At 48.8% G+C, this 24605-nt stretch overlaps 1 protein-coding gene and 2 pseudogenes across 3 annotated transcripts in view; all 3 read right to left on the bottom strand.

The window, feature by feature from the left end:
- Nucleotides 1–10925, bottom strand: part of LOC101387750 (myeloid cell surface antigen CD33-like) — a 22593-nt gene extending 11668 nt beyond the window's left edge. Inside the window, 2 exon segments of the mRNA XM_087422354.1 lie at nucleotides 10467–10548; nucleotides 10888–10925. Of these exon segments, the coding sequence (XP_087278480.1) occupies nucleotides 10467–10548; nucleotides 10888–10925 (120 nt within the window).
- Nucleotides 2136–24605, bottom strand: LOC106800120 (sialic acid-binding Ig-like lectin 5; annotated as a pseudogene). The gene is made up of 11 exons (XR_015549648.1): nucleotides 24597–24605; nucleotides 23939–24020; nucleotides 23489–23873; nucleotides 22992–23269; nucleotides 22719–22766; nucleotides 12113–12367; nucleotides 11578–12029; nucleotides 10888–10981; nucleotides 10467–10548; nucleotides 7885–8054; nucleotides 2136–3605 (listed from the first exon to the last, which is right to left on the bottom strand). The product of XR_015549648.1 is annotated as a sialic acid-binding Ig-like lectin 5 (transcript).
- LOC147912794 (myeloid cell surface antigen CD33-like) lies at nucleotides 12462–14095 on the bottom strand (annotated as a pseudogene). Its single transcript, XR_015549426.1, has 4 exons — nucleotides 14012–14095; nucleotides 13563–13934; nucleotides 13120–13397; nucleotides 12462–12683 (listed from the first exon to the last, which is right to left on the bottom strand). The product of XR_015549426.1 is annotated as a myeloid cell surface antigen CD33-like (transcript).

Genomic DNA, 24605 nt, shown 5'->3' with positions numbered 1-24605 from the left:
TTGGTGAAGTGCCTGAATAAAGATTTGATTGCTTTTTAAATTATTACATGGTATAATATTCATAACAAAAACTTTACCATTTTAACATTTTTTTTTCTGATGAATATTCGCCCTGAGCTAACATCCATTGCCAATCATCCTTTATTTGTGCTTGAGGAAGATTAGCCCTAAACTAACATTTGTGCCAATCTTCCTCCACTTTCTATGTGGGTCACTGCCACAGCATGGCTTTGTGAGTGGTGTAGGTCCACGCCCAGGATCCAAACCTGCACACCCAGGCCACCGAACTGGAGTGTGCAGAATTTTCACCACTTGGGCATGGGGCCAGCCCCCCATTTCAACTATTTTTAATTGTTCAAGTCAATGGCATTAAACAGATTCACATTGTTGTACAACCATCACCACCATATATCTCCAGATGTTTTTTCATCTTCCCAAACTGAAACTTTGTGCCCATTAAATGAATAACTCTCCATTTCCTCTCCCCAAGACCCTAGCCTCCACCATTCTATTTTATGTGTGTCTATGAATTTGCCTACTCCAGATACTTTATCGAAGTGGAATCTACAGTATTTGTCCTTTTGTGACTGGCTTATTTAATTTAGCCTAATGTGTTTAATCCACCTTACAGCACATGGCAGAATTTCCTTCCTTTTTTAAGGCTGAATAGTATTCCACTGCATGTGTTTTCCACACTTAGTTAATCCATTCCTCTCTTGATGGACCCTAGGGTTGCTTCCACTTTTTCATTATTGTGAATAATGCTTCTATGAACATGTTGCACAGATATCTATTCAAGTTCCTGCTTTTGACTCTTTGTGTACATACCTAGAAGTGAAATTACTGAATCATATGGTGATTCTATTTTTAGTCTTTTGAGGAAAAGATACTGCCATACTGTTTTCCATAGAGAGGTACCATTTTACAATCTCAAGAGAAAAGCACACGAGTTCCACTGTGTCCACATTCTCGCCAACACTTGTTACTTCAGTTTTTTTTTTGTTTGCTGTTTTTTTTTTTTTAAATAGCCACCCTAATGCATGTGAAGGGTACCTCACTCTGTAGTTGTAATTTGAATTTCCCTAATATTAGTAATGTTGACCATGTTTTCATGTGTTTACAGGGCATTTGTACATCTATGGAGAAATGTTGATTGAAATCCTTTGCCAATTTTTATATAAGCGTGTTTGTTTTGTTGTTGTTGAGTAGCTGGGTTTTTTAATATATATAAAACTGGATTCTTTTGTTTGTGTGTATACCTATGTTTTGTTTTGAGACTCCTTGATATAGTCTAGATACAAGTCATCCATCAGATATATATTTGCCGATATTCTCCTAGTCTGTAATTTTAATCTCTTCATAGTGGCTTTTACAGAACAGCAGACCCCTGTTCTCCAAGACATGTGTCACCCATGAGGTGACCCACTAGTGTGTCAGGATATGGAACAGCAGAACAAAGAAGATCAAAATGTGGAAGATCTGGAGTCCAGATGGGGGCATTCAGGGGTGCAAAAAGTCACATAAGAAGAGCAACCATCCAAGGACACCCAGGTCTTAATATCTGGACCCTGTAAATGTTCCCTTATAAGGAAGAAGGGTCTTTGTAGGTGTGATTAAGGTAAGGATCTTGACCTGAGGAGATTATTCTAGGTTATCTGGGTTGGTCCCTAAATCTAGTCACAAATATCTTTCTGAGAGAGAAGCAGAGGCTGATTTTCTACCCAGAGAGGAGGATGACCAATGTGACCACAGAGACAGAATGTTGTGGCCACAAGTCAAGGAATGCCGGCAGCACAATCATCTGGGAGAAGTAAGAGATGGATTCTCTGCTCAAACCTCTGAGAAATTGTGGCCTACGAACAACTTGACTTCTGCCCAGACTAACATTCTAGATGATGGGGTTCAGGACACATTACCCCAAGATGTGGTTCCTTTGCATAGTGAATATTTCAAGCTGGAGGAATTTGAGAAATGGCATGTGCAGGAAGGACCTTCTGATCTTCTCTTGAAGTGGGTCATAAACCCTCAGTGAGAGGTGCCCTCTCTGTACCCGAAGGAAAGGAGCATCTTATCTCCTAAGATCAACGGACACAGAGAGGAATCTGAAGGAACAGACCTTGCTAAGTTTCTCCCAGTTTAATCCACTTAACTCACACTCTTTGTCTTATCATATCTCTCCATGATTTTCCACTCTTTATCAAAGGTATCATGAAAATACTCAGGTTTAACCATGAATTCGAGTCTCCATTTCCATATGAAGGCTGCTGTGCTATGTGTTGTATGTCAATTACACCTCAAAAAACCAAAAAACAAAAAAAAAAAAAGAAAGAAAGAACACATGATCCAGCTCTTTAACTTTTAGGAATTTATCCCAAAGAAACACACACATACACACATGTGAGAAAGTAGATATGAGATTGTTCATTGCAGTGTTTCTGTTAGTAGAATAAAGTTAATGCCATGATTTTCCACTAGGAGAAACTGTGTACAGAATCAGATCCATTCAGGCCATGAGATACTGCACAGTCACGGAGAATAATGAAGACAGTCTGTACTACTGTTATCAAAGGACCCCTAATATCCTTTAGGTGAACAAATCAAGGCTCAGAGCAGCCTATGGACATTGGTAACTTCCTTGGAGGGAACTGGGCATCTGAGGACAGACTCTGCTGTGAATTTTGAATTTTTGAGCATGTGACTATATTACCTGTGCAAAAGTACTTAAATAAACAATTTTTTAAGGAAAATAAAAAGGCAAGACTGGAGTCATCAGGAGATAGACGATAAGGGGCCTGGAGAGGTAGGCTCTGCTGTGTGAATGTTGTCCTCTTCTTGTGGTGCTGAGGAGGGTGGAGTTGTCTGAGGAGAGTGAGGGGCAGATGAAGATGGATGTTCATAGTGGCCATGGCAGCTGAGGATGGGAGGGACCACTGGGTTCACCCACAAGGGGGCATCTGGTCACTGGGATGTGTACAGGGTGAGGCAGGGACCTGGCCCTGCTCTGAGCTGGAAGACGCCCTGCTCCCTCAAGCCCAGGAGGGGGCTCCTTCCTACCTGTGCTGTTTCCTTGGAAGACAGTTACAGTCAAGTTCCGTGGAGAGTCTGGGACTGAAAGACATGGTGGACCAGCATCAGCAGTGAGGGCTGAGTGGCTATTGGCCCTTGTCCCCAGAACTGCATAAATGAGAGAAAGCTATAGGTGGGTGTCCTCCTGACCCCTGCTCAGCCTGGTTTCTTGGACCCAATACCAGTGTCAGAAGCCCGGACTCCCATCCCTACTGCCGTCAGGACCTCATCAGGGACCCAGGTGTCCTGGCCCAGCACTCAAAGGACACGTTGAGGTGGATTGTCTTCGAGGTGGTCCTTCCAACCCCAGGCAACATCACATGACAGGTGAGGCTGGTGCCGAGGTCCTGGGGCTGTGGGATGAGGGTGAGCACTGAGGAGTGGGCTACCATGGGGACCTGGGGGGATGGAGACCCCCATCTAGGAGAAGATGGAGGGAGTGCCCTGTTCACAGGCCCAGGGCACAGAGCAGGTCAGGTTCCTGGGGCAGCCAGACTCCAGGGTCTCCAGGATGAGAATGTCAGGCATGTGAGTCAAAGCTGGTGAAGAAAGAGAGAGACACAGGGATCAGCAGGGAGGATTCAAGGTGCAGCCCTGAGAGAAGCCTCAGACTTTGATCCAGCTCCTCTTTCTGAGCCCTGACACATTGTATCCCCATGCTCCTCTCAGGCTGGGGAGACCCATCCCAGCCCGGCCCTGTGATCACCATGTCTTTCCCCTGTTCCCTCTCCTAGATCCCATTCCTTACCCATCATGTGCATGGAGAATTGGTTAGATATGTAACATTCCTTTGTGCTTCCTCTCTCAATCTGAAAAAAGTATGAACCATTGTCCCTCCTCCTGGCATCTCTGATGTCCAGGGAGCAGTTGTAGGTCCAGGGATCCCCAAGGACGTGGAATCAGCCTGGGCGTCACCCTATGTTTCATGATCTAGGTTGTTTGTGGCCACTGGAACATCGTGGTCTGTGTTGGCTGCTTCCCAAAACCGGTAGCCATGAGCCCAGGAAAAGATAACCCAGACATTCCAGAGGTAGGAGAAGGAGCAGGGCACAAACACGCACAGACCCTCCTGCACCATCACCGAGCCCTGCACTTGCAACTGACAATCCTCCTTGGGCTTCCTCTAGCCCTCGGCCCCTTCCCTTCACCAGAGCAGGGCCAGCAGCAGCAGCATGTCTGGGGTTGTCAGTGTCTTGTTCACCTAGAAAGTGTGTTTCTCAAGGTTCTCTCTCAGGAACTAAAAGTTGCAAGATTTAGAGGAGGCTCCAAGAGGAAGCTGAGTGTGAGGGCAGAACAGTGACCCTCCTCAGAGGAGGAACTTCACACCCAGATGCTGTCCGGGGCAGGGCAGCCCTTGAAATCAACAATCCACCAGCACATCCGCTCCTGGGGATCCTGGGCCAGAGAGGGTTTGAGCCTCACCCAAATTCACACCCCACACAGGGACCCAGCACATCTCCTGCCTCACTGTTGATGCCCTTCTGCTCAGGGGTCATTTTCTGTCAAGTGAAAATAGGTACCTTGTGGTTAGACTCCCCAAGTCACAGGCTGTAGATGTCTGTGGAGGTCAGTCCAGTGCTGGGATGTAGGGACACGGGAGATGGGGGAGGGCTTGGGTAGGAGTTGAGGAGGCCAGCTGTCCTTCCTCCCTCAGTGTCCACGGGGTAGACAGTCCCTCTCTGCTCACGAGGTCACACACTAGCCTTGATGCTGCCCCGAGAGTCACTGCCCAGTGGGAAGACAGTAAGTGTCTCGGCACCTGGAGCTTCCTGTGACAGGAGCTGCAATTCTGTGAATATGTGTGTTTTGTGTATTTTGAGACTCAATTTGCAGAGGCATACATATTTAGAATTTTATATTTTCTGGGTGGTGAACTAAACCTTTGATTTTATGAAGTGCCCACACCTAATGCTCTTTGCCTCCAGGACTCTCTCATCTGATCTTAGGACAGTGACACCAACTCTCCTTTGTTTAGTGCTTCCATGGTATATCTAATGACATCTTGTCATTTCATCCTTTCTCAATCTTTAAGTTTCAGTTATGATTCTTGTTAATATGGGAAGGCCATCTTTCATTCATTTATCCTTTCTTTCATTTCTCCAAACACATAGGGATAAGTCCTACTCTGTTAAGAGAAGACAAAGAAAGATAAATTTGACAGATCAGGACACTCCCCTTGCCGTCAAGTGGGGAGCTGGACTAGGCACCAAGAACTAGAAATCTAGATGGAATTGGCAGACGGACTCTCAAGGTGGAAGGTCATGAGGAGTAAGTGGGACAACACACTTAATTCATCAGAGGGCCCGGAACACTGAGAGCTCCCCAGAGGACAACTGGGATTCTCTGTAGGATGGGGTTGTAGGGCAAATGAAAGGAGAGAGAACAAGTGCCCACTTTGACACAGCGGCCCCGCAGGCCTCCATAACTGAATTTTGAACAGTTGTCCCCTTGCCCGGCCACACTGCCCCGCACTGTTCTGGAACACGACAAGCTCTGCCCTACCTCTGGGGCTTTGCCTGTGCAGACCCCTCTGCTGGGTGTTTTGGTGCTCAGGACACAAGGAATGAGGCCTGCCAGGTTGGGAATCATCTTCCACTGGGAACATCAGGATTTGTTGGGAGAAGAGACTTGCTCTTGGATGTGGAGGACATGCTTCTCCTGTGTAGCTGGTGGGCTGTGCAGGAGGTGGTGGGAACCCTGGGACAGAGGGACAGGAACTAGAGGGGTCTCCTTTAATGGATTTATTGTCAGTTCTGAAACTTCTTAGGACATTCTAGTTATTTGCTTTTCTATGTATAGTTTAGATTCAGCTTGTCAATTTCTACAACGCTCTCACTGACACTTTCAGATTGCATTGAATTTACCCACCAATTTAGGAAAACTGACAACCAAACAATATTGAGTCTTCCAATCCATGAACACGGCATATATCTCCATGTATTTAGTTATTCTTCCAATTCTTTAAAGAATACTTTGTATTCTTTCAATGTTCAGGATTTGCACCTATTTCATACAATTTATTTCAGAGTTTCATGTTACTGTAAATTGCATCTTTAAAAAAATATTCAATTTCTAATTGTTCTTGGCCAATACATAGCATTGAAAAGGAATCTTTTCATTTGGACTTATATCTTAACAACTTGATAAACTCTTTTATTGCTTTTAGCAGCTTCTTTGTGATTTTATATTTTCTATGCCCACTACCATGCTGTCTGTGAATAAAGACTCTTTTAGTTCTCATTTTATGATCTGGAGAGCTCTTATTTCTTTCTTGCGTTCATTGCACTGGGAATGATCTACTATATACTGTTTGATGGAGGTGGTAAGAACAGCCATTGTTGCCTCATTTCCAATCCTAAGGAAGAGGTTCTGTGGCCTCTGAGACAGGCCCTTCCAAGCCTTAGGAGAAATTATTAGCAGAAACTTTCTGTTAAAACAGCCAACAAAAGTCGTGACACAAGCCTGCATCCAGAATTCACAAAAAGCTTCACATCAGGACCTTTGTTAGGTGTTTTTTTACATACATTTTCATGGCTCGTTCACAATAAGCTGATTAGATGGATGATTCCCTGATTTGCAGAACAGTAAAGTGAGCCAGAGAGAGATAAATGGACTCACTCACTAAGTGGCATAGATGGATTTGAACTCAGTTCTTTTGGACACAAGTCCTGTGGTCTTCCACATATACTAGGGGATACATTCCATTGTCAGGAAGGCCATTGATTTTAAAATAATCAGAGGTTGAGTGTTATGTGCTGAAAAATCATAAAATGAATAAGTTGGTGTCCTAACACCCAGTCCCTCAGGATGTGACTGTGTTAGAAGATAGGGTCTTTAAAGAAGTAATTCAGTGAAAATGAGGTCATTAGGGTGGGCCCGAATCCCATACACTTGGTATCTTTTTAAGAAGAGGAAACCACATCTGACCGGGCAAGAGAAACAATAGAAAAAATAAACAAATGGGACTACATCAAACTAAAAAGCTTCTGCACAGCAAAGGAAACCATCAACAAAACGAAAAGACAACCTAACAATTGGGAGAAGATATTTGCAAACCATACTTCTGATAAGGGCTTAATCTCCAAAATATATAAAGAACTCATGCATCTCAACAACAAAAAAACTACCAACCCAATTAAAAAATGGGCAAAAGACCTGAACAGACATTTCTCCGAAGAAGATATACAGATGGCCAACAGACACATGAAAAGATGTTCAAAATCACTAACTATCAGGGAAATGCAAATCAAAACTACAATGAGATATCACCTCACGCCACTACTCAGCCATAAGAAATGACGAAATCCAGCCATTTGTGACAACATGGATGGACATTGAGGGTATAATGCAAAGTGAAATAAGTCAGAGGGAGAATGTCAAATACCGTATGATTTCCTTCATTAAGTAGTAGATAATAACAACAATAAACAAACATAGGGACAGAGATTGGATTGGTGGTTACCAGAGGGGAAGGGGGGAGGGAGGAGGGTGAAAGGGATGATTAGGCACATGTGTGTGGTGATGGGTTGTAATTAGTATTTTGGTGGTGAACATGATGTAGTCCATGCAGAAATAGAAGTACAATGATGTACACCTGAAATTTTTACAATGTTATAAACCAATGTTACTGCAATAAACAAAAAATTAAAAAAAAAAAAGAAGAGGAAACATTTATAAGAAGAGGGAAGACCCTGTGAGGACACAAGGAGGAGACAGCTGTCTGTAAGCCCAGGAGAGAGGCCTCGGAAGGAAGCAACCATGCTGACTTGTTGATCACAGACTTTTAGCCTCCAGAACTGTGAGAAAATAATTCCTCACTTGTGCGTCCTGATCTCTGCGTATTCGATGTTGGTGCCTTTTTCTTTGGGAGCCTCATGAAATCTGAGGGAAGCATAGTGGATCTCCGGTTCCTCTCCTGAGATGGGGCTCACCCCAGCAGGGGCTGGGTGATCTGAAGGGGAGTCTGTCCAGAACCGGTGCTGATGAGCCTGAGTGGAAGGAAGAGAAGGATTCAGAGCTGGGCAATAGGGTCTGGGAGAAAGCAGCCAAGGACTAGAATGGGATTGGGACTGATGGAGCTTTTATCATTTACCTCTTCATTTTTTCAAAAATAGTTAATAATTAAGATTGTCCAACCCTTAGTGAGTATATATATTAATCACGTTATATTCTGGGAGAGGATGCTATTATCATTTTGATCTTACAAACAGCAAAACTAAGGCTGAGAAGGATTACATGCATTGCCCTGAAGACACACGTCTCTATACATGCACCACTGAGCCTGGACTCAAATCCAGCTCTTTCTCACTATGGCGCCATCCTCTGTTGGGGCCGTGTGCCAGGTGCTTTGCATGGAGTGATGAAGAAAGCATACCCAGCCCCTGACACCATGCAGCTGATGGTTTTCTAGGACAGGTAGTTCCTAAACAAATAGAAAACAAGTACATTTCAAGATCTCAATTTGGAATAGGAGATATTTCGAAATATAAGGCAGGGGCAGGGGCCACACACCCAGTTTCCAGACAGGTCCTAGAAGACAGAGCAGAGAGCAGGTCCTGCAGGAAAGATGGCCCCAAACATCTCACCCACATCTGCTTCCTGCCCACAACACCCTGAAGCTACAGATGCAGGAAACAGAAACCATTAACAGCAGCTCAGAGAGGCAAAGACAAACAGCCCTCAGGTCAGGAGGAAAGGGCTTCACTATTGCAGAGCGAATAGCAGAGAGGGAGAAGGCTGCCCAGACTGGGCAAAGGCAAGATGAAAATTAGTGATGGATCAGCTGTGCTAATCTACTGCAGCCACAACACGGGAAAGAAAGAAACGTGTCTGTGAATAATCATAACTATGGTACTTGCATATCGGCAAACCTCGCCCATCAAAAGACACCGACAGAGATTTTAATAGAAAAGTTTTCCAGCAGTATGATTATTCAATGATTTATTCCAGAAATATTTATTGAGTACCTACCGTGAGTTATGAGTCAGGCATCCTATAGGCCCTGGGAATGCAACAGGGAATAAAACAACAACAACAATAAACCACCCTTGGGACTCACTCGCTGGAGGAGGGAAGGATTCTGATCCATAGTAATGAGTCCTGTGCTCAGTATGTGCCAGGTGATGTTTCAAGTACCCCTCACAAGTACTCTGTGACACAAGGTCTCCTTATATTACCATGTCACGGATAAAGAGAGGTCAGAGAGGAAACGATGTTTGTCCAGGGTCACACAGCTCATCAATAGGGAAAGAGGATTTGAATATGAGCCCCAGTGGCTCTGGGGCACCTGCTTTCAACACCTACTCTCTACTGACTTCAAGAGACATTCATCAAAAAAAAAGTTTACTGAAAATTTGAAAGTAAAGCAATGGAAAAGATATGTCCTGATTCCTGACATCCGTGATTTGTGTCCTCATGATTCCTGATGGGGACTTAGCACACAGTGAAGGTTCCATTCCCCAAGATCGACCAGAGGAAACAATATAGGGGATTAAGAAAATTGAAGTGAAAAAATGACTTTCTGTCTCCTTGTTCTACCAGTTACTGAGAGAGGAGTTTTGAAATAATCAGCTGTGATTGTGGGTGTGTCTACTTCTTCCTGCATCTCTGTCAGTTTTTGTTCATTTGTTATGATGAATGATGCTCTGTTATTGGGGGCATATGTGTTTAGGATTTTTATATCTTTTAACGATGTGATAGAAGCCAGATACATAGAGTAAATATTGCAGGTTCCATTTATATGAAGTCCCACAACAGGCAAAACTAATCTATCGTGATAGAAATCAGTAATCGCTGGAAAGGTGGGTTGACTGGGAAGGGGAACAAGGGAATTTGGGGGAGTGATGGAAATGTTCCATGTCTGAATTGGGGACACGGTTACAGGGTGTATCCATTTGTCAAAATTCATTTAACCATATGATTAAAATGGGTGCATATTATTTTATGTAAAGAATACTTCAATAGTTTCAGTGTTAATATTACATAAACATGGTGGTAGAATTGAAAAATACAAAATAAGGTGGCAAATTGTGACTTTGGGGTGCCTGGGCTCTCTACCCTAGAGCCCATGTCCACCACTCTCCTTGTACCCAGTGGGTCTGACACAGACTAGGTTTGGGCTATTACTCTTCCCTGATGATCAACACCAGACGAAAAGGTTAATACTCCAGGGAAACATGATCATCTGACAGATGAGGCATAAACACCCCCAACAAACCCACTGGACTACGTAATTACCCCACCAGAAGGAGACACATCAGAGCAGTTGAACCAATAATTTTAAATACCACATGTGGAAATCTGGGGAGTGTTAGATGTAAACAGGGAATTTCCTAAGGGCCCTTCCTGAGGCAGCATCCACCAGGAATAATGTTGAGTGGAGCCCATGTCCCGTCACTCACCCCAGAGCCTGAGGCCTCAATTTGGTTCACATTCTCCATGCTCTGCACTGGCTGGGCTGCCTTCTTCCTGCAGGTCTTCACTCTAAGGGAACAACCCAGGGCATTTCAGCCTGGTTATTTGGGGTACGGAGTAAGCAGACCACCCCCTACTCCCTGTGAAGGGCATGGAAGTGCTGAATGAGGTAGAGGGAGGTGAAGCCCTTCTCCAGGTGCTAACCTAAGAGCTGGACCAGGGCTAGCAAGAGACCCCGTGCTTGGCTCTCTTGGTTACAAGCTGATTCACACCACCACTCAACCTCTCTTTCCAGACTCCTGGCTTTCCAGCCAGTCCAGTTCCTCCAGCTCAGAACTTCTGAGATTCTGAGACCTTAAGCCCTTCCAACCTCTAGTCTCTCCCCCTGTCCCTGGAGCCCACTCTTACCTGAAGAGGAGACAGAGGATGAGAGAAACCAGGGCCATGATGCCAGCTCCCCCAACTGCTCCCAGGACGCCACTGGCCCTGGGTTCTGGTTTACCTGTAGATAATTTGACTTTAGGGTAAACTCCAACTCCCAAAAATGGCATCCTCCCAACTGGCCACTTCTCTCTCTGTGTGTTCCCTTAGTGTACCTACTCCCCACAGAGGACTCAGTCACTCTGCATTCCATTGCTCTGTAGACCTTGGACCAACCCCTTCTCCTGGCCACGACTGAGGATCTTACACCCCCAGCCACTCTGCTCCGGGCCTTGGGGTGTCTCTCCTCCAAGCTCCATCTCTCTGGGGCTGTTATAGGTTAAATCGTTTCCCCTGCAAAATTCATATGTTGAAATCCATACACACCCTGCCATATTCCCTGCCCCGTACTTCAGAATGCGACCTTATTTGGAGACAGGGTCTTTAAAGCAGTAATGGTTAAAATGAAGACATTAGGTTGGGCCCTGGTCCAATATAACTGATGTCCTCATTAAAAAGGGAAAATTCACACGAAGAGAGGGAGAACGCCATGTGAAGATGAAGGCAGAGATTGGGGAGATGTTTCTACAAGCCAAGGCATGCCAAAGATTACCAGAAAACCATCAGAAGCTGGGGAGAGCCTTGGAAAAGATTCTCATAGGCTCAGAGGGAACTAACCCTGCTGACATCTTGATCTCAGGCTTCTGGCCTCCAGAAATGTGAGACAATAAATCTCCATTTTTTATCCCGCCATTTGTGGTACTTTGTTACGGCAGCCCTAGGAAACTAAAAGAAAGGTCCCGGCTCCTCTTTCCCGAGGTGTCACCCCTCTGGAGACCCCTGACTTGGCAGCAGCAGGACAGTGGCACTCTGGGTCCCATGGACATTTGAGGCTTCGCAACTGATTGGGAGGCCAGGGGTGAGCCCCTCGCGGAGGCTCAGGGAGCCGTTGGTCCAGGGCCCGGTGGAGCTGGAGGTGACCGTGAAGGAGGCATTGCTACTGTTCCCCTCCAGCAGACCCTCCCCCAGCCACCAGCGTAGGGAGGGGGCCGGATGGGCCTGGGAGGAGCAGCCACAGTGCAGACCCTCATCCTCCCAGGAGCAGGAGGGTCCCAGTAGCTGTGAGGGGTCTGTGGGGAGGGAGGAGAAGGGCAGCAGGGCCTCTGCCCTGCCCAGGACCCATGTGTCCTGGCCCGGGGGTCCCCATACTCACAGACCACGGAGAGGTTCACAGAGACATTTTGGGAGCCCAGCAGGTGCTGAGCGAGGCAGGTGCAGTCTCCTCCTGTAGTCCCTATGGGAGGCAGTTCCAGGATGGCAATGGTGGATATGGGGGTGGTGTTCAGGGCTGCGGACCGCAGGAACCAGCTCAGCACTGCAGGGGCATTGCTGTTAGCAGCACAGAGCAGCCGCACAGCCTGGCCCTCCAGGATGGGAAGGGTAGAGGCATTTTGCAGGATTTTGAGGGCTTTGGAAAGAGAGATGCAGAGATAGAGACAAAGACAGAGAGAGATGGGGTGGGCGAAGCCGGCATCTGTCTCCATACTAACTCTGAAGAGGGGACCGGGAGAGTCTGGCCTCAGGCCTTCAGTGGAGGCCCAGACACTTTCCCTGAGCTGCTCAGAGTGTTGGGCAGTTGGAGGACAGAGGGCTCAGGACAGGGATATAGTGAACAAATGCAGTTAGTGGACAAATGAGGGGCTATGGAAGCAGGAGGTAACACGTCAGAGAGAAGGTGAAACAAGAGGGATGTGACGGCTTCCTTTGGATTTGGCCAGAGAAAGCTGTGGGTGAGAAAAGATTAACTTCAGGGAGTTGGGATTTGTGGGGGCTTCCCCCTGTGCTCTCCCTACATCTGATCTCAGTAGCTGGCTTCTCACTTATCTCTCACTTAGTCCCCAGACACAAGGAGCTCTAGATCCAGCTAGACCTGCATCCAGCCCAGCTCTGGAGAGAAGAGGTTCTTTCCTATCTGTGCTGTTTCCTTGGAAGATGCTGAGGACCATGTTCTGTGGAGCATCTGTGACAGAATGGTGTAGAAACCTCAGCATCCATGGTGACTGATGGGTGGGCACTGGGCCTTTTTCCCAGGGAGCCATGGAAACAGGTAAAGGGTGACCCCTTCCTGTTGGACTGGCAGGACCCCTATGTTAAACCCTGGCCCAGCTCTGCCCTGTCCCCATACCTTCAGGGACTGAGGCATCCTGGCCCAGCACTCACAGGTGATGTTGAGCTGGATGGTCCTTTCCATGGTCATATCAGCTCCAGGGAACTTCATCTGACAGGTGAGACTGGTACGTGGTCCTGTGACCGTGGGGTCAGGGTGAGCACTGAAGAGAGGAGGGTCCTGGGGCCCAAGGATGTGAGAACAGCTGATATCCAGGAGAAGAGGGGTGGTGTGCCCTGCTCACAGGCCCAGGACGCAGAGCAGGTGAGGTTCTTGGGGCGGCCAGATTCCAGGGGCCCCGAGATAAGTATGTCGGGTCTGTGAGTCAGGACTGATGAATGGAGAGATGAAGCTGAGGCCCCCAGGCATGCTTTCAGCCTGCCCCAGGGTCTTGTCAAGGCTCTCCCCACCCACCCCATCCCCAGAAGGAAGAGAACATTCATTTTTCTATTTCCAGTGCCCCCCACCCTGGGGCCTTTCCCTGGGCCTGCCATACCTGTCACATGCAGAGAAAGCATCTTATCCCGATACGAGTGTTTCCTGAAGTATTTCCCCATGTGAAAGAAGTAAGTCCCACTGGCCACCACATTGACGTCTCGGATGCTTCGGGAGCAGTTGTAGGCCTGGGGGTCTCCGAGGAGGAAGAACCGGCCCTGGGTGCTCTCCTACAGCTGCTGTTCTATTTTGTTTGTGGCCACTGGATTATCAGGGTTTCTATCCGCCCCTTTCCGGAACCAGAACACATGGAGGATTCCAAAGGCAGTCCAGGGATAGGAAAATTTGCCGGGCACGAGCACACACAGGCCCTCCTGCACTGTCACGGACGCCGGTAGTTCCAGCTGGTACCTGTGATCCTGAGCCGTGGGCACTGGGGAGAGGGAGAAACTCAGCCTGCAGCTCTGGTGCCTCCCCAGAGTGGGGTCCCCTCTCCCCTCGACCACTCACCTCCCCACAGCACAGGCAGCAGCAGAAGCAGCTGCAGTGACATTCTGTCCTCCTGCCCTGGGATGGTCCGCCTTCTGGAATCCCTCTGAGAGAGAAGAGAAAACCGCAGCTGTGGGAGGGCAGAGGAAGCTGAGAGAGGAAGCCTGGCAAGAAGAAAGGGCCACAAGCTCAGAAGTGGAAATACAGACCACAGAGTCAGCGTGACTGCCCATTTGAGATCATCCAGGCCCATTTCTGCATGTGGCAAATGAACCCTGAAGCTCAGACAGGCAAGGGGCTTACCCAAGTAAGGCAGCAAGGAAGGATGAGAGCCCCCAAGTCCTGCCTCCTGGACTTGTGCACGGTTGTTTGTACTGGAGAAGCAAGTCCCAAGTGGCCAGCTCCCAGAGAGTCAAGACTGTAGGGAGGGTGGCTTCCCATGAGGACAGCCAGGGAACGCCTTTCTATTTGCCTGAAAAATGCATATTGTTTTTCAGCTATGGGCTGAACTCCTCTGATGGTTCTATCCACAGACCTACCACCTCATAGGAAGGTCACCTGGGATGTAGGGTTGATGTCATGACCTTGACCCTAGCATATGGGTGAGGACTTAGGAAAGGGAGGACGGCTTGGGGCCCAGGGGTAGAGAAGCCTGCTCTTACATAAGCTGCTGACATAGTACTATTTAGACTCCAAGATAGTTGAACTTCAGGTGAAAGAGTTGTAGATTTGGGGTATCTGGTACAAACTGGAGAGGAGAAAAAGACTCAGACCCCAGAGTGTGATCTTGGGGGCAGCCTCCACATCAGCCACCCCTCTCTCAGCCCCAAGTTCCTGATCACCTCTCCTCACCCTCCAGATAAGGAACAGGTGTGTTCCTGTCTCTGGGGTTCTTTCTTGGGGACTCTTGGCTACTTGTCAGCTTCGGAGACAGTGTCATATATTGAGAGTCATATTTCACATAATATTTCTCTATCCTAAAATCTTCCCACTTTCCCACATCTTGGAAAACCTGATGCTCATAAAGCAACTGTGGGCCCCTGGGTCCCCGAGGAGGTTGAGTCAGCCCCAGATTCTCTCTTCCAGGTTTGATAGGGTCTGTGGCCTGAGGGGGATTATGGTGTCCGTTGGCTCCTCCAGGATCTGAAGGCTGGTGTCAAGCGGGCTAAAGACAGTCCAGAAAATCCATGGTTTGGATTGGAGAATGGGATAGGAGGCACAGGCAGGCCCTCCTTCATGGTCACAGACTGAAGGTTACAGACTGTGCCTGCACCGTCCCCCAGGGTCCACTGCAGGAAACAGAGTCTCTGACTGCAGCGCCACCTGGAAATCTCTTCCTCAGACCTGTTGCCCTCACAGTTGTGGCTGCAGCGGCAGCAGCATCTCTGGGCTGCAGAGGATCGTCTAGGTTCCTTTGACACCATCTGATCAGCCTCTCCCAGCTGGGAGATAGGAGAGACTGTGGGGTGGTCAGTGAGCTGAGGAGGAGCCCGAGAGCTCAACCCTTCATATAAGAGGAACTGCAGGCTGGAGTTGTTTCCCTCTGCACAGAGCAGGAAGACACCCCATGGCTAAGACATGCTGACCCTCCCAGAGGGGAGCAGACAAGGAGCAGACCCTGTGTTCTGCCCCCATCTCAGGGCTTCTCTCCAGCATGGAGCCTGAACTAGGCCCTCTGAGGACATCTGAGGAGTGGGATTTGGTGAGTCTCTAAGGGCCTCCCATCTAATTTGCTTCTGAGCCCTGTTGTCTACACCAGAGAGTTGGTCAAGTCCTGCTGGACCCTGGAGGATCACAGGCTCATCTAGAGCCTGGGTGCTCGGCAGTGGCAGGTGTAGGATTCTTTAGGGTCTGTGTGAGGGTCTGGGGCAGAGGAAAAGAAGAGATCCTAGGGAAGGTGAGGGCAGCAGCCATCATTCATTCATTTGCTCATTCTCCAAACACTTAGCAAGCATCTCTGTGTTGGGGAGGCTGGGGATAAGAAGGGAGGTGACCCACGTGGTCCACACTCATGAGGTGCTCCCCACCCAGTGGCGTCACTTCCTCCCCAAACACTCAGTACTGTCGGGCTCTAGAGCTACAGTCACTGGTGAGTTTGCTGTGTGTCCTGGTAGCATATTGGATTTTTTCTAAAATAAGAATTTTTTTTTATTTTTAAATTTAGTAAAAAAAAAAACTCTTTCCAAGTTGCACAACTTGAAACTCTATTCCCATTAAACAAAATCTTTCCATTTCCCTCCACCTACCAACCCCTAGCAACCACTATCTCATTTTTTGTCCAATGTCCAGGAATTTAGATTCTTCATTTTATTGGAATCATATAGTATTTGTCTTATTTGTGACTGGTTTATTTCACTTACCATAATGTCCTCAAGCTTCATCCATGTGGTAGCAAGTGTCAAAATTCCTTCATTTTTAAGGCTAAATAATATTCCATGGTAGGTGTACACAACACTTTGTTTATCCATCCATCTGTTGAGGGACACTTGGGTTGCTTCCACCTTCAAGCTATTGTGCATATGCTGCTGTGAACATCAGTATGTAAATATCTCTTTGAGTCCCTGCTCTCAATTCTTTTGGATAAATACCCAGAAGTAGAATTGCCAGGTCATATTTTAATTCTATTTTTAATTTATTGAGGAATCCCCATTCTCTTACCATCTTCTCTATTTTTCACCTCATCTGTTGTCATCACCTTACACTGGCTATTCATTTTAACATCTCCAGTCTGGACCCTTCTTCTGATCTCCAGACATTTATATCCAGATGCAAAGGGGTTCCTGGGCTCAATTTCAATGTGTGAGTGTAGAGGTTTTCCCACACCAACCAGGAGGTCTTGGACACCAGCAGGGTGTCTGAAAGTTCAACTCAATTCTGACGCTATCTACCTGGAGACTGAATCAGATTCCACAGGCAAAGGGCTCCGTCCCGCAAGACTACCCTACAGTTCAGACTCCAGCTGCAAATCCAGGGTGTTACCTGTGCTTCTGATCAACTGGCTACAAATGAGAGGTTCACACGGCCCTTCGTTTCATTTGATTAATTCACTAGAATTGCTCACAGAACTCAGGGAAACACTTACTTATGTTTACCAGTTTATTAAAGTATATGATCAGGGATGCAGATGAATATCCAGAGGGCAGAGATATGTAGGACAAGGTGTGAGGGGAGGGTCACAGAGCCTCCATGCTCTCTCTGGGTATGTCACCCTCCCGGCACCTCTTTGTGTTCACCAACCATGAAGCTCTCTGAAAAAGACTCTGAGCTGTCCTTTTGGGTTTCTATGGAGGCTTCATTACATAGTCATGATTGACTGAGTCATTGGCCATTGGTGACTGATTTGACCCCAAGCCCCCTCCCCTCCTTGGGAATCAGGCTGTGGGACTTAGAGTTCCAATCCTCTGATCACATGGCTGGTTCTCCTTGCAGCTAGCCCACACAGGTTATGGTGTCCAAAAGTCACCTTCATTAACATGAACTAGAAATTCCAAGTGTTTGGGGAGCTGTGAGCCAGAAACTGTAGACAAAGATCACATATAAATTACAATATCGCAGAAGGCAAGGGGTTACCCAAGTAAGTCAGGAAAGAAGGATGAGAGCCCCCAGATCTTGCCTCATGGTCTCCTGCACAATAGTTTGTACTAGAGAGGAAGGTCCCACCAGACCAGCTCCCAGAGAGTCAAGGCCTCGGGACTCTCCTGGAGGTGGCCTGCTAGAGGTGGGTCTCAGGACAGCATATATGGGTGCCAGAGGCAGAATAGAGTCCAGACAAGGCAAGACAACTAACACACACCTTCACTCACTTCATCCATCCATCCATTCATTCATTCACAAACTAACATAAAAAAAAACACAGATTTGAATCAGTTCTGATCTCAACTATTTCAAGCAGTGGGGGAAGACAGACAAACTCGTGCTTTATTTGAGGGCAACTGGGAGCCCCACATGGAAGGTTTTTGAGTAGGAAAATGGCAGGGTCTTATAGATATCAACATGATTCCCCTGAGGCCAGTGTAGGGAAAAGCTGGAAGGGAGAGACTAGAGGATAAGAGGCCAGAGAAGAAATTGTTGGGATTGTTCGGGAGTGAGACCCAAGTCTGCGTGGAGACAACAGCCTTGGTGATGGAGGAAAGAAGCCATTTCAGACACTTTCGGGAAGTGAAATTTTAAGGGAGGAATGGAGAGTGAAGGAGGGAAGTTTCTGGAGTGATTCCCAGAGCCCTGACTCTAGGAACTAACAGGGGGATGGAGGTGCTCTAGCCCAGAGCAGGACAAACGTGCAGGGCTGGGTGGGAAGAAGGTGGGAGAGAAGGCAGCAGAGTCGGTCCCACGGGTGAACATGTTCACTAAGGGGAACAGAGGGCCTGGGCGGAGCTGTGGGAACACACACACACACACACACACATCCCACACCAAGGCACATATTAATCAAATCCTTTAAATCCAAGGAAAAATGGAAAATATTCAAACCAATCAAAGAAAAGGACAAAGTACAATCAAAGATGAAAATTATGGCAGAATTCTCTTGAGAAACTGTGCAGGCCAAAGAATGTGAAGAACTGAAAGGGGAAAAATGTCAACCTAGAATTCCTTACCCAATAAACATATCTTTCCCAAGTTCATGTAAATGAACATTTTTCCAAACCAATGACAGATAAGGGAATTCATCCCCAATGTACCATTGCTACAAGAAATATACAAAAAGATTTTCAGGCAGGAGGAAAATGATACCATAGAGACACTGGAACGTGTACTAAGGAGTGAAGAGCCATTAAAGTGGTTAAGATGTGGATCAATATAAAAGAATTTATTTTTCTAATTAAAAAAATATCTCTTGAGCCAGCCTGCTGGTCTAGTGGTTAAGATTTGGTGTTGTCACTGCCACTGGCTTGGGTTTGTTTCCTGATTGTGGAACCACACCACCAGTCTGTCAGTTGTCATACTGTGGTGGCAGCTCACATAGAGAACTAAAAACTAAAGATAGAATACACAACCATGCATTGAAGCTTTAAAAACAAAATCTCTTTAAAAAGGACTGTTTTAAAAACGTAATATGGTATTTATAACAATATATGAGGAAGTTGAATTATGGGCTTCTCAAAACCACATTAAGGTAAGCACAGAGAAGCAACATACTACAAGAAGTATAATTAAATTAATAATAAAAAATGTCTATCTCTTCACATGCCCTCCAACAATTCATGTAGAATCATCAGGAAGAGTCCTGGAGACCAGAGGTGAAGCGTTGTTTCTGGAGAGGAGGCAGGGCCACCTCCTTGCTCCACAGATCTGTGCCGGGGAGGGTCTCAGGACACAGTGGTCTGATGGATCCTCATCTACCTGTCAGGGATCTGGAGCTCAGATCTCGGCACCACCGGGAGGAAGGGGCTCAGTCACAGCAGTCCTTCCAGCCCTATCCCCTTGGGAGTCTCTGAACCTGTAGGGGAAACACACTTCTGAAATGAGAGATTGGTTCTGTAGAGGGTGTTCTCTGGAGAGGACAAGATGGGTGAAGCCACCCAAGGTGTCCCCAAATGTAGGACACCTTGAGAAGGGCTTCTCACCTGGTGTAGTAGATCCAGGTGAGGCCGTAGGTGAGAAGGAAGCCAGCCCCCATTAGGGGCCCCCTGAGCAGGGTGAGGACTAGAGGCCAGGAGCCCTGCTGCTCCCCAAAGATGTGGGGGCAGAAGCAGGAGAAACCTGGGGGAGGAAGAGGAGGAGAAGGATGGAGGGGTGAGTTTCCTAAAGTCCACACCTGAGCCTGCTCATGGCCCCACCTAGAACACAGGTGTCCTTCTGTACTCACCCTGCACAACTAGGTTCTTGGAGACATGGTAGGAGCCCCAGGGGTGCTGAGCTTGGCAGGTGAATTCTCCTCCATGCCCTAAGACCAGCCAGGGCAGCTCTAGGACCCTGGTAACCAAGGGCTGAGAAGGTCAGAGGGTCAGGCTTCCCTGGGACCAGCTCAGCCTGACAGGGTAGTTGCCACCAGCATCATAGACCAGGTGTGGGGAATGTCCCTCCTGGACTGGCAGGGAGGTGGCATTGCCCAGGAACTCTAGTACTAGGGAGACAGAGAGAGCCATAGGACAGGGCTGAGAAGTCTTCTCTCCCTCTGGTCTCCCACAGACACAGGAATGGAAAATAGTGTCTCTGAGACAGCAGTGCAAGCAAGGGTTGACAGGGGTGAGGATCATGAGGTGAGACAGGGTAAAGAGAAGCAACTGGATGATCCAGGATGGGGGGTGGACATCTGAAGACGAGTTGGCCATGTGTAGACACAGGAAAAAACGTCCCAGGAGGTGGACCTGATGGGTGAGCCATGCAAAGGCGCTAACACAGGTATTCTGACCACCTGGAGGCTTCCACAAGGTGATGCCCTCAGCCTCTCCCCTGAGGGCCACAGGGGCCTTGGGAGGGTTCTGAGCAGAGAAGGAAGAGGGTCAGGTCTGGGGTATGTAGAATCCCCTTTGGGGCCCAAATTCTGGCAGGTGGAGGGTAGAGACCAGAGGCTGGTAGACCAGAGAGGAGGCTGGTCCTGTCCAGGTCTCACTCATGTCCAGTTGAGGCAAGGACAGAGGCCTGTGGTGGGGCTTCAGCCATACGGATGGAGGAAGAGAGGGATTTGAAACATTTTCAGGAAGTTGAGTCTGCAAAACTCACTGAGTCATGGGGAGTGTTGGTGACACACAGAGATATCTGAAGTGACCTCCATGAAGTGACTCAGGTAACTCTGGAGGGAGAGGCCTGCGAAGGTGGAGGGGAGGATGCTCAGGACTCTCTGGACCCGACAGGGATTTATGAGGGTCTTCAGGGCAGAGGTCAGATTGGAAGCACCAGGGTGGATGAGCTGGGCTTCAGGGTCATGCAAGAAGGTGGCTGGAGGCTAGTGCAGAGCTGTAGGGACTCAGTCTCCTTGTGGGAGATGGAGATGGCACAGTCAAAGAGGAAGGGAATCTGGGAAAATATGTCATGGGACAGTGAGGGGAGAGAGGAGGTCAGGAGAGAGGAAGCAACTGGAAGTGACAGTGAAGGGTCAACTAGGAATTCACTGTGACCCTAGGGAGTCCTGTCAGGGGACAAGTAGGGGGAGGGCAAAGGCGGGACCAGAGAGGGGGTGAAGAGTGACAGGGCTTCATTCTGTCCAACCGCCATGTAGTCCCCTGATGTGACCTCTGAGGCCTCAATTCCACCCAGGCCTCTCCCACCTGTGCTGTTTCCCTGGAAGACATGGACTGTCAGCTTCTGTGGAGCATCTGGAACAGAAATAAATAAGTGGCCTCCTGCAGTAGGAGGGGTGGTCATGAGCCAGGTGGTAGGGTCACAGGGGTTCTCTCAATATCCACCCCAGCCATGTCCCTAAGAACAGTCCCCAGTATGTGACCCAGACCCTGCCTCCCCCTCCCAGGAGCAGAAAGGACCAAAGAGCAGTGGGGGGTCTGTGGGGAGAGAGAAGAGGGAGCAGAGGAACCTCTCTCCTCTCAAGGACCCAGGCGTACTTCCCCAGGTGTGTCCCACTCACTGGTCACAAAGAGGCTCAGGGCAGCTTCCAGGGATCCCAACAGGTGCTGAGCTCAGCAGATGTATTTCCCATGGTGCCCCAGCTCCACCCGGGGCAGCTCCAGGACCCCAGGGTTTGAGGGTGAGGAGGGGCTCAGAGGCAGGCTCCCCCGGATCCAGCTCATGGTGGTAGGAGGGGCTGCTGGCGACACAGACCAGGCGCAGGGACTGGCCTTCCTGGACTGGAAGAGATGAACTGTTGCCCAGAGCTTCAGGTTCTGGCAAGACAGAGAGAAAGCTGAGCCCCAGCCCTCATTAGCGGCTCTCTCTCTCTCTCTTCTCTTTTAATCATGTAGATCTGTTTCTTCTCCTCCACTGCTTGATGAGCTCATGCTGCCTGGGCTCAGCCCCGAGGAGACAGAGCCAGGAGCAGGCACTACAGTCTTTCCAAGAGGTCCTCCTGGGTGTGTTCTTTGGAACTACCTTGGTCCCTGCACCTCCTCTCTTGGACATCTGTGCCAACACAGATCCCAGATTTGCCTCTATGAGCCTTGCTGTTTTTGTCTTTCAATAAAGACTTCTCTTTCACCAAGACCAGTTTAATTTGGCTGTGTCTGAGAGCTCACAGCCTCGGGGGCAAGTTACCCAAAAGAGCCAAATGACACGTTTTGTGATGGGGAAAAATTTGGCTGAGGGAGCCCTGAGGACAGGAAGGGCTTCCTGGATGAGAAGGGGCTTAACAGAGCCTGAGAACGGGTGGGAGCTGGCTAGAGGAAGGTGCTGATGGAAAGACCTTGTGGGGGGGAAGTACAAGAGGTGCAACTACAGCTGGTGGGTGAAATAACCCTGCATGCTCAGGGAAAAACACATAGTTCTGTGAGGTTTGAGTGAATGGGCCTGTTTGGGAGTGTTTACATATTAGGCTGTTGGAAGAAATTATGGGAGATTTAAAATACAATATTAGAGTGGGAAAGTCAGAGGTATGAAAGAAAATATTGATAAATGCAACCAGTGGTTTACTAGTCAATGTTTAACAAGCAGCTCCTTCATGTGGGGGCAGATACGGGTCCTGATTTGTAGCATTTGTCAATTTCCTTGATGCAAATACTCCCATCTTGGCCAATTTCAAGCACCCAGTTTGAACTCACTGAACCCTGAGTTGGGAAAAATGGAAACAACTGGCTCTGTGAACCAGAAACCAACACCAGGAGGAGAGGTTGCACCCTACCTGTGCCTTCTCACCAGAACACGCTAATGGTCAGGTTCTGGGGCACATCTGGACAGACAGACATAATTGTTCGCTTTTCAGGGGCAGGAACATGGGTGCTGGGTCTTTTCCCCCAGAAACTTTAGAAATAGGAAGGGGGTGGAGTCGGGTGTCCTCTTTCCTCCCTCCCCAGAGCCAGCTTGCAGAGTGCAGCACAAAGTACCCCAGGCCCTGACCCAACCTCCCCCACACCCACTGCCCTCAGGGGCCCAGCCATCCTGGCCTGACACTCACAGGACATGTTAAACTGGATGGTCCTTTCTGTGCCCACACCAGCTCTGGGGAAGGTCACTCGACAGGTGAGGTTGGTGCCGTGGTCCTGGGGCCCCGGGTTGAGGGTGAGCACTGAGGAGTGGGGAATCTTGGGGCCCAGGGAGGTGAGGGCAACCCCAATCCAGGAGAAGGTGGAGGCGTCCCCCTCTTACAAGCCCATGGCACTGCACAGCTAATGTCCTTGGTCTGGCCAGATTCTAGCATCCCCTGGTTGTGGACGTCAGGTGTCTGTGTCAGAGCTGAGGAGGAGAGAGACAGACACAGGCCTGGAGGGGGGGACCACAAGTGTGACCTTAAGAGCAACCTCTGCCTCAGGCCAGCTGTCTCCTCCCCAGCCAACCTCAGCATCCTGTCCTCCTGGGTCCCACTGGGATGAGGAGCAGGGGGTCCTCTCCTGGCAACAGCTAGGGGGCCTTCAGAACCCATCTACGTGTCCTTTCCTTGACCTCATTCCTTACCTGTCACACGCACAGAGTGCTGCTTCTTTCTGTAATTATATCTCACAAAAGACCCTCTCTCCACCCTAAAGAAGTATTTTCCCATTGTCGCCCCTCCTGGCATCTCTGATGTCCAGGGAACTGTTGCATGTCCGGAGGTCCCCGAGGAGGTGGAATCGGCCCTGGGTCTCTTCTTGCACTTTAGGATCTGGGTTGTTTGTGGCCACTGCAGCATCCTGGTATGGATTTGCCCCTTCTTGGAACCAGTAGCCATGAGCTGGGTCAGAGTCAGTGTAACCGATTCAAGGGTAGGCGACAGTGCAGGGCACGCGGACACACAGGCCCTCCTGCACTGTCACAGACTCCTGCACTCGCAGCCAGAATCTCTCCTCCTGAGCCAGGCACCCTGTGGGGAAATGATGGTCAGCTGCAGCCCATGCCCCACCCACCCTCTCCCCGTGACCCACTCACCTGCCCACAGCAGGGGCAGCAGCAGCTGCAGCAGCTGCAGCAGCATCTCTGAGATGGAGGGTTCTGAGCTTCTGTCTTGTATCTGGAAAGAGAAGAGGAAGGCAAGTGGGAGGGGAGGCTTGAGAAGACTAAGGGGAAGCTGGGGAGGAGCCAGGGACTTTGACCATTCACAGAAGAGGAACGGCAGGTCGAGGCTTGTCCCTCTCTGCACGGAGCAGGTGGATACCCCACAGCCCAGACACCCCAAGACCTGCTCAGAAAGGAGCACAAGGAGCAGACCCCACCTCCTGCCCCCATCTTGGGGCTATCCTCCAGCACCAGAGCTGGACCAGGACCTCTGAGGACATCTGAGGAGTGGGACATGGTGAGTCTCTAAGGGCCTCCCACCTGAGGTGGTTTTCTGAGCCCTACTGTCTATACTAGGGAGCTGGTCAGCTCTTGCCTGACCCCGAAGGGTCACAGCCTCATCTAGAGCTCAGGGTAGTGGGTCCTGTCAGGTGAAGGATTCTTTAGGGTCATGTGAGCATCTGAGCAGAGGAAAAGAAGGGGGTCCTAGGTGACTGAAGACATCAGCCAATCATTCATTCATTCATTCCCCAAACACTTAGTGAGCATCTCTGTTTTGGGGAGACTGGAGACAAGAAGGGAGATGACCTACCTGGTCCAT

The sequence above is a fragment of the Ceratotherium simum genome, chromosome 33 (assembly GCF_057802395.1).
Source record: "Ceratotherium simum simum isolate JZ-2026a chromosome 33, ASM5780239v1, whole genome shotgun sequence".
NCBI lineage: Eukaryota > Metazoa > Chordata > Mammalia > Perissodactyla > Rhinocerotidae > Ceratotherium > Ceratotherium simum.
Note: the sequence above shows the minus strand (reverse complement) of the source record. Positions and strands in the feature narration are given on the sequence as shown.